Raw genomic sequence first — 9,082 nt, 5'->3', positions numbered from 1 at the left:
ATGGCCGGGCTGGTGCTGTCTCCGGTGCCTGGCAACTGGCTGGTGGTGCTGCTGCTGCTTCTCTCAGGTATGGCGGCCGCGACGAGGCCTCCTGGGTTTGCTCTGTGTCGCTGACTGAGTCTTCTGCTCTCGGCCTCCTCCTATGTCTCACGCTCTTGGCCTCCCTGTCCCCCTCTGGCTGCCCTGGGGCCCGGGTCTGTGGGTCCCAGCAGTGGTGACCAGCTTGGGGTCTGCAGCCCCAGCCCCTGTCCTGCCTGGAGGGTGAGGCACAAGGCACAGACCTGGCTGGCAGCTATGGCTGTGGACGAGCTGGGCCTGGGAGGAGGAGGGGAGCTGGGGAACAAGGCTCCCCACTTCTGGTATCCCTTCTCCACTTGTGTCTCCCAGCACAGGGGCGGGGAGAGCCGAGGGGTCTCGAAGCAGCGGGCACGAAAGGGGGGCAGTGGACCTTGCCATGCAGAGGGCGCAGGGGTGGGGCAGCCAGTTGAGGGTACAGAGGCCTGACCTGGGCCTGCCCACTTCCCCCCCTGCAGGTGAGCCCATGCCAGCAGTGAAAGCAAAGGACTCGCACCAGAATCTCCAAGGTCAGTCACCTTGCCCACTCCTTCTGTGGGCAAGTGTGTCTGTGTTCAAGTCTGGTCACTGTTCCGGGGCTGACCTTGTGTTCCATCCTTGCCTGGACTTCAATCCCCAGGCCTCCATAGGGTCTCCCTCTGAGCCCCCACCCCCAGCCAGCTGTCTTCTCTTCAGACCAGCTGCTCCAGTCCTGGCCCCTGGGGGTGCCGAGTTCAGATCAGGGGAGTCAGAGAGGACTCTACCGAGGCCCATCTAGCTGGGGCATTGGGCTCAGCCTCATAATGAGGATAATTAGGATGGGCTCCTGCAATCTGTGAGGGGTTCACAGATTCCTAGGGGCTGCTTACTGGGACCAAGGAGGTCCTTAGAGCAGGTGGGAGACCATCCCAAGCCGAGGGTTCAGGAAGACAGTAGAACAGATTCACACAGGGGAGGCTCACCCAGGTGCTGGAGGAAGGTCTCAGTTGGTAGGCTGAGGATTTGGCCTTTATCCTCTGGGGGAAGTCGGGAGCCCTTGAGGATTTCAGGCAGGTGCAGGACAGCCCAGGGGAAGGAGAGCTGGAAGGACAGGGCCAGTTAGCTGTGGCCCTCCAGGCTTTGGGGTGAGGCCTGGTCCTGGCTGTTGTAATGAGCATGAAAAGAAATGGGTCAGAGCCCTTCTGAAGACAACTCAGATGGGTCAGGAAGAGGTGGGGTCCAGTGGTTTGGCGTGTGGCCTCTCACATGGCCTGGCTCCCCAACACCTGCCTCCTGACCTCCCCACACCCTGAGAAGCAAAGATAGGCAGATCCAGGGGAGGTGCCCTCCAGGATGGGGACCTACAGGACAGGCCGGCAGTCAGGAAAATGCCCAGGAGGATTTTGAGCCCGGCCTTGGTACCCACAGGAAGTTCTTGTGCCCGGATATGGCATCATCCACGCTTCATGGCCAAGAAACGGGGCTCTGTGGTGAGGATGCACTGCTACATACACAACACCAGCGTCCCCAGCAGTGTGACCTGGTTCCGGAAGCAAATTAAGGACCAGGACCCTCAGGAGCTGCCCCCAGAACCGGGCCACATCCTGCAGTTCCAGAATGGCTCTGTCCACACCCTCACCATCCAAGGCGCCCAGTTCGAGGACAACGGCATCTACTTCTGCCAGCAGAACGGCACCACCAAGCCTGTGTTTTGTGGCTGTGGCACGGAGCTGCGAGTCATGGGTGTGTGCTGGGTAGACCGGGTGTTCACTTAGCCAGCCAGCCATACCCACCCCAGCCCAGCCCGCCACCGGGGAGGAGCAGCCACTTATGGAGGTGGCATGGCCTTAGAACACCCAGGACAGATGCTGGGAAGCGGGTCCTCAGGGGTGCACAGAAGCCACCACTGCGAGCTCTTAGGATGGGCTCCTGCAAGAATGTTCCGCCCCAGCCTCACGGCCTCCACTCCGCCTCCCCCAGGGTTCAGCACCTTGTCACAGTTGAAAAGGCGGAACACACTGAAGGATGGCATCATCATGATCCAGACCCTCCTCATCATCCTCTTCATCATCGTGCCCATCTTCCTGTTGCTGGACAAGGTGACCACAGGGGTGGGGAGACGGCCAGTAAGGCAGCCACAGGGCCAGCCAGACACGGGCAGGGTCTCCACCTCGCCAGCACCCGGGGCCGCCCTCTGGGCCCAGCTCAGCCCCAGGGCCCACCCTTTGGCTCACCTGTTCACTCACCCTTACCTTGCTCCCCACCCCCTCCCCAGTCCTCCCCACCAAGCCCATGTCCCCAGCCCTCTCCAGCCTGGCCCAGCCAGGGGTAGGGGCTAGGGCACACTAACTCCGACCCCTCCCTCCACCCTCCTCAGGATGACAGCAAGGCAGGAATGGAGGAGGACCACACCTATGAGGTAAGGAGTCCAGGCCCCGGAGGCTCTGAGCCGAGAGGCCAGTGGCCGCCGTCTGTTGGCTCGGTGAGGCTGTGCCCGGGCCTGAGCTCCATTTTATGTCTCCAGGGCCTGGACATAGACCAGACAGCCACCTACGAGGACATAGTGACTCTGCGGACAGGGGAGGTAAAGTGGTCTGTGGGGGAGCACCCAGGCCAGGAGTGAGGAGCCGCCGCCCGCGCGCCAGCACAGTTCCCGGGCCTCACCGACTGCTTCAGAGCCGCCTGGATCGCCACCCACCCCTCCTTCCTGGATCCCCAGATGGCTTCCAAAGCTGGCCTGCCAGAGCCATCTCCCCCTCCAGCCCCAGGTCCCCAGCTCCTGCCAAAGGACCTGGTGTAGGACAAGAGGGCAGTGACTGGGAGTGGGAGTCCTCAGGGGACAGAGTGGGCCCAGCCTTCTGGGGAGGCTATGCACCGTCATTCCCAGGTTTGGGACTGGAAAGCAGAGACTTGTGGGAACCGGCAAATGGATTCAGAACAGACCCACTTCCTGCAGAACCTGGGAAGAGCCATGGCCCCCAAAGGGGCGGTGAGAACTTTGTTCCCCTCCCCCATCCTCTCCCTCCCAGGGGCGCCGAGCCTGGAGCCCATTCTCCCACTGAATAAACAATGTCTGACCACCCACCCAGAGGCATGCGGCATCTCGTGGGGTGGACTGGATGAGTGTGGCCCTGTGGTCAGGTGTGGCATCCAAAGGTGGCACCTGTGGGGCGGTGGGGACCACCATGATCACCTCCCTTGTCTCTGAAGACCCAGTTGGGGCCTGTGGTCACATGCCCCTGTCTTTGCCCATTACCTCTGGCCCTGGCTGGGCCTACAGCCACCACAGAAGGCAGATCCAGCCAAGGCTGCTGTCACCCTGCCCTCCTCTGTCCTTGATGCCTTTAGGGCCAGAGTCTCAACCCTGGAAGATCTTGTCCTCCCCTACCTACCCCATCCCAATCCTGTCCATCAAGGCCTCCTTATAGGAAGTCCTCCCACAGCACCCCAGGCAGTGCCAAGCCCTGTTCAGAGCAGGCTAGGCCTCGGCAGCTGCCCAGGCTGCTCACGCACTCTTGGTTCTCCAGTTAGACTGGAAGCTTCCTGAGGGTCGGGAGTTTCCTGCCTCTACAACATTCCCTACCCATCTCCCACCAAGCCAGGGACATTTTCTCTTAAACTTGACCCAAAGCCATCAAGAGATTCATAAAGAGGGAGTCTATAGTGTGGTGAAGTTGGGGGTCCTTAGTCAGGTGACCCCTCAGACTTCCCCAGCATCATATCTGAGGGCCCTGGTTATCCCCACAATGGCCCTAGGGCCCTACAGATTAGGGCCAAATCTATCAGTGTGAGACTGACTGGGAGTGCCTCACAGCCCAGAGGTCAAGTGCCATTAACCTGTGCCCAGAACCCCCACCCAAGTCAGGCTGGGTGCCACTTCCTGTTGACCTGGCGGGGATCCAGAGCACCTCTCTGTGGTCCACGCTCTGATTCAGGCAGGCCAATCCCTACCCTGAGGGAGCTTCCAGTTTACCCGGAGAACCAAGGCCGGAGAGAAGCACCAATTTTTAGCAGATCCCCCTAGAGCCTGGGGGCCGGGAGCGGGTGGGGTAAGGCAGGCACACCTGGAGTCTCCGGCCTGTCTGTGTCACCAGGCAGGACACACTGGGGGCCCGACTGGGCGAACTGGGCTGGGCAGTTCCCTTCCTGACCCGGGCGCCACAGGGAACTGGCTTGTTTTGGCATCTGCCTCCACTGAGCTGGATCCTGTGCTTTCCTGTCGCTTTGCATAGCGGCACTAATTTTGTCCACCTGCCTCCACCAGAGACCTGGGTAGCCGGCAGAGGTTGTAGAGTCTTCACTTTTCCCCCAATCAGGGTCTCCCCCTGCTGGGGGCTGCCCTGGGTCGGGGAAGGCCTTGGCTGAACAGGAAGACAATTTAACACCCTTGAAACCCTGGGCTTCCCTATGGCCTTGAAGGGCCTGTTGACAGAAGATCATCTGGGCAGGGACTGTCCCTCCACCAGACACCCTGCAGGGGTGCTGGTCTTCATGGGTTATGAAGGAGAAGCCCTCCCTGGCTGTTTTTCTGTTTTAGGGGCTTTATGTGGGTGTTTTTGTTTGTCTCATGGGCTCCTGGCCCCAGAATTGACTCTGGCGCGGAAACCTAGCAGGGTGCTGGTGGAGGGGATGAGGAGTGTCCCGAGCCCCAGTTGTCTTATCTGTAAACTGGGAATCATAAAACCTATCTGAAGCTGGGAGTGGTGGTGCACACTGATAATCCCAGCTACATGGAGGCCGAGGCAGGATGATCGCTGGAGCCTTGGAGTTCAAGACCAGCCTGGGCAACATAGTGAGACCTATCTCAAAAAATAAATAAATAAATAAATAACTATCTGAAGAACAGAAGTTGAACCAGATGCTGATTTTTTTTAACCATATAGTAAAATTTAGTTGATTTTCTTTTGGTATATAGTTCTATAAATTCTAGAACATGTATAGATATCTATAGGTTTGTATAATTACCTCCACAATCAGGAGACAGAATGTAAACAAAAACTTTTATTGGGCTCAACACTTATTTTTTTGGGACAGGGTTTCATTGAGTTGCTGAGGGCCTCGCAAAGTTGCTGAAGTTGGTTTTGAACCTGAGATCCTCCTGCCTCAGCCTCCTGAGCTGCGCGTGCAAATTCTTTATTGAACACACCTCTTTTTTTTTCTTTCTTAAACATTTATTTTTTAGTTGTAGGTGGACACACAATACCTTTATTTCACTTTTACATGGTGCTGAGGATCGAACCCAGTACCTCAAGTGTGCTAGGCAATCATTCTACCACTGAGCCATAACTCCAGCCCATGAACACACCTCTTAATAATCAATAAAATTTTATTGAGCACCCCATACTCATTTACATTATCTGGGTTAAGACCCTGCTTACCCCTCATCCCCATCTTACAAACAAGGAATCGCCTGGATTGGCCAAAGGTCAGGCACAAACCTCCCGACTCCAGACGCAACATTCTTGCCCCCCCCAGCACATCTCCTCCCTTGCAGGATTTTGCAGCAGTAAGACTTTAATCCAAAGGAGAAGGGAAAGAAAAGGGAGAGGAGATCCTGGGACAACTTTGACTTCTTCAAAGCTCTGTGCTTTGAAGAGGTTCACTCTTCCTGTTGTTCAGAAAGTCTGAAGCCCGACAGGACCCACCCCTTGTTAACAAGACCTGGACAGTCCTCCCAACATGCTGGAGAGTCTGTCCCTGGGCCACCATTGCAGGATCCCAGCTCCTGCCAGCCTCCCCCTCCCCAGAACAGCTCTGAGACCCTCGGTGGGATCATGCCCCACTGCCCACTGGGGGAAATCCAGCTGGGTCCCTTGGGACCTTGGTTTAAATACAGGCTGGTTCCTCCTCTGACCTAGCTTGACTTCCGGCCCTCCTGCTGCAGGTGCTGCTAGGGCTGGGGCCATCTGACCTGAGGCTTTGAGTGTTTTTCCAGCAGAACCAGAGGTGAGAGAAAAACAAAATGTGAAAATCTGCCACTGCTGGGGTGACAGTGGGGGGAGCATTCATCCTTATCCTACACAGGGCCCCGAAGGCCATCAAGGAACATGAAGTTTGGGGTTCCTGACTTCTGTCTGTTCCCGTTAGTCCACTTCAGAGCTGGAGTCAGAACCCAATCTGGGGAATTCTGGGTGTGTCCAGGTCTCCAAGCGGCACTGGTATGACATCCTTGGGTCCTGTGTTGTCATGGAAACAGCAGCCTTTCGCTTGAAACACCCCATTGCCCTACCCTGCCCAAAAGCCTTCTCTTAGATGACCGCAAAGGACAAAAATTAACAGGCATTAAGTCCTGAATTCAACTCGAGTGTAGTTTGTTGAAACATGTTTTGACTGATCCCAATACAATTTTCAAGAGAAAGAAAGAGACATTTTCCCCTTGGACCTAACCCATTTTCTCCACGGGGCAGGAAGGGAAGGCAAGACACCTCTTCTCAGTCCAGGTTCTGCAAGTCCCGAGTCTAGTAGAAAATTGGTGTGCACTTGGAGTCAGCTCGAGCATACAGCCTTGTTCACTTTTTCTTTTCTTTTCTTTCTTTTTTTTTCCATGTATATGTTGCCGTACATTCAAGTTCATGTCTTTGTTATTTCAAAATAATTACTTGCAGGAGGACATCTAGGTAGGACATATCCACCTCATTGTCCCTGGCTGGTTAGAGCCCTGAGTTCCTCTCTCAGTTGTGTCCTCCATTCATTTGTTCCACTCAGCAGATGCTTTTAATCCTGGGGTCCCCGCCTGCACCGGTTTGCCCACTCTCTCCACTCCCTGGTTTGTTCTTTCCCCTTCAGTCTCTCTGCCATTTCCTTCATGGTAGTTTCCCTCAATTTGAAATTTTGTATTTGTTGGCTCTTGTCTCTCTCCCCAGTGGATCGTAAGCTCCAGAAAAGAGAGTGTGGTGTGCCCGTCTGCCTGGCACAACTCCTTATTGAATCAGTTAATGCCTGAATAGAGAATGCGTGAGAGAGTGAGTGAACGAATGAACGGCAGAAACCCAGCCTCACTTTTAAGAGCCTACCGAGCAGGAGTAAAGGGGAAAAGACGTCCACATGTAACCGCAGCACAAGGTGGGCGTGGTTATTTCCAGCAGGGGCACACCTCAGGAAAAGCACCCCGGGCTCCCTGCAGCTGTTGGAACACCCCTCAGAGCGTGGCGCTTCTTTCTCAATGGAGCACTATCCCTGGAGAATAATTCCCAAAGCAGAAGGAATTACCTAGATGGTCCTGTTGTTCTAGATTGTTCCGGGATTGTCAGCCAGTGTAAACAACACCCCATCGACACACAGGATCTGCCCCATCCTCCCCCAGCACCCTCCCCATGGAGCTTCCTCCATGCTCTGATTGCACCGGGGCAAACTCAAGGGTCCATTGAGATACAGGAAGTGAAAACACAGATGAACAATGAAACGTGCAATACAAATGTGAAGGACGGCGTGATTTGGTTCACTGAATCTGGCTATGGTGGGCTGTTTTTTTCTGTTGTCCTGAATGCAGGCAGACAGCCCATCCTGGGGCTGAGGTCCCTTGCCTGCAATTCCACCACCTTTACTCAACACCTTCCATGCGGGGACTCGATCCTGGTTGGCCCAGGAGAGTCCTGCCCACATCAAAGGACACCACCCTCTTTACTAGATGGGGCTGCTGAAGCACTTGGCACGGGGAGACTGGGGGCCTCAAGGAGCCATCCCTTAGGAACTGGGAGAGCCTGGGCAGACTGCTTCATCTCTGAGCCTCTGCATCCTCAATTATGAAATGAGACTTAAACATCTTATTGTTGAGAATAGTACAGGCACGTGTAGGCCTTCAGAAACACACCTCCTTGGAAAAGACCTTGGGAATCCCCACATAATCCTCTCTAAAGGGCTGGGGATGTGGCTCAAGCGGTAGCGCGCTCGCCTGGCATGCGTGCGGCCTGGGTTCGATCCTCAGCACCACAGACAAGCAAAGATGTTGTGTCCACCGAAAACTAAAAAATAAATAAATAAATATTTTTAAAAAATCCTCTCTAAAGAACCTTGACCCAAGGGGCTGAGGGATCAATGGTGCTAAAACTCATGCATAGGACACTGGAAACTGAGAGGAGGTAGAGTATGTCCCAAGTGTGATTACCAGCCTCTGACCTCAGGGACAGGACGGAGCTGGAGGTGGGAAGTGTGGGTCTCACATCACCAATGAGGAGTGGAAAGATGGGCCACCCATCTCTCTACCACCATCCTCCCTATGACCAGAGTGAGCAAATGAAATCACCCTCAGGGCACACACTTGAACCTAAGAGGGGGCTCTTGAAGCCTGAAAGGCCACATTAGGATCAAGAGCAGATCTGTGACCTTCTCAGTAGGTACAGAGAACCCCAGAGATGGTCAATTCACGACAGGCACAGAGTTTCCAAATACACTGAAAAGCTAATGGATTCCAAGTTATAAATGGGGTGATCTTTGGAGATGAACAATGAAACGTGCAGTACAAATATGAAGGGCTGCGTGATTTGGTTCAGTCTTTGGTGGCTGACATCATGGCCTCCTCAGTGATAGACATCGTTATTGGGCAGTCTGAACCTGGAGGAGTCAGGGGTCTCAGAGGTACTGGAAGGGAAAATCTCAAGTCCAATTCAAAGCTTTGTTTTCATACATAATGAATGACAGATATAGTCTCTGAAAAGGTCTGGATTAGAGATCACCAACTTCTGCTGCCTTCTGGTCTTCCTTCTGGATCCAGTAGTTGCAAAGCGTATCCCCAGGGAGCTCCATGTCCTTGGCCACCACAGTTCTGGGATCACCTCAGTTATGAGATGGTGAGAGGAGAGGCTCCTCTTCCTTGGCTGGTCCCACCTTGTCCTTGGCAGTCACCTCTCTGGTGCCTCATCCACACCTCAATTATGTCCTCCTATGTGACCATCAAAGTCAACTCCGGCTCCTGTTGTCCTCACTCCCAGGGGAGGCCAGAGATTTTTCCCTCTTATCCAAAGTCCATATATAATTCCCCAGTCTTAGCTAGAGGTCTCTGTCATGGGAGTTCCATGTAGACTGTCCCCTCTCCTGGGAATGTAGGAGGAAC

At 54.7% G+C, this 9,082-nt stretch overlaps 1 protein-coding gene across 5 annotated transcripts; it reads left to right on the top strand.

The window, feature by feature from the left end:
- Cd79b (CD79b molecule) lies at positions 1–2,656 on the top strand. Of its 5 annotated transcripts, XM_026402289.2 has the most exons (7): positions 1–67; positions 481–483; positions 534–584; positions 1,462–1,776; positions 2,014–2,132; positions 2,411–2,452; positions 2,558–2,656. In XM_026402289.2, the coding sequence occupies exons 1-7, from the start codon at positions 1–3 to the stop codon at positions 2,654–2,656; spliced, it is 696 nt and encodes a 231-aa protein (XP_026258074.2). The 5 variants fall into 5 exon arrangements, with proteins under 5 accessions (XP_026258074.2, XP_026258072.2, XP_026258077.2 ...); XM_026402287.2 differs by lacking the exon at positions 481–483; XM_026402292.2 differs by lacking the exon at positions 1,462–1,776.
- The last annotated feature ends 6,426 nt before the right edge of the window (positions 2,657–9,082 follow it).

This window comes from Urocitellus parryii, chromosome 7 (genome assembly GCF_045843805.1).
Source record: "Urocitellus parryii isolate mUroPar1 chromosome 7, mUroPar1.hap1, whole genome shotgun sequence".
Taxonomy (NCBI): domain Eukaryota; kingdom Metazoa; phylum Chordata; class Mammalia; order Rodentia; family Sciuridae; genus Urocitellus; species Urocitellus parryii.
Note: the sequence above shows the minus strand (reverse complement) of the source record. Positions and strands in the feature narration are given on the sequence as shown.

What these genes read in the sequence shown, in the direction of transcription:
- Cd79b (XM_026402289.2), top strand. Translation starts at nt 1, where the DNA reads ATGGCCGGGCTGGTGCTGTCTCCGGTGCCTGGCAACTGGCTGGTGGTG. An exon ending in CACGGAGCTGCGAGTCATGG is followed by an intron (nt 1,777 to 2,013) that starts GTGTGTGCTGGG and finishes CGCCTCCCCCAG; the next exon opens with GGTTCAGCACCTTGTCACAG. An exon ending in TCTTCCTGTTGCTGGACAAG is followed by an intron (nt 2,133 to 2,410) that starts GTGACCACAGGG and finishes CACCCTCCTCAG; the next exon opens with GATGACAGCAAGGCAGGAAT.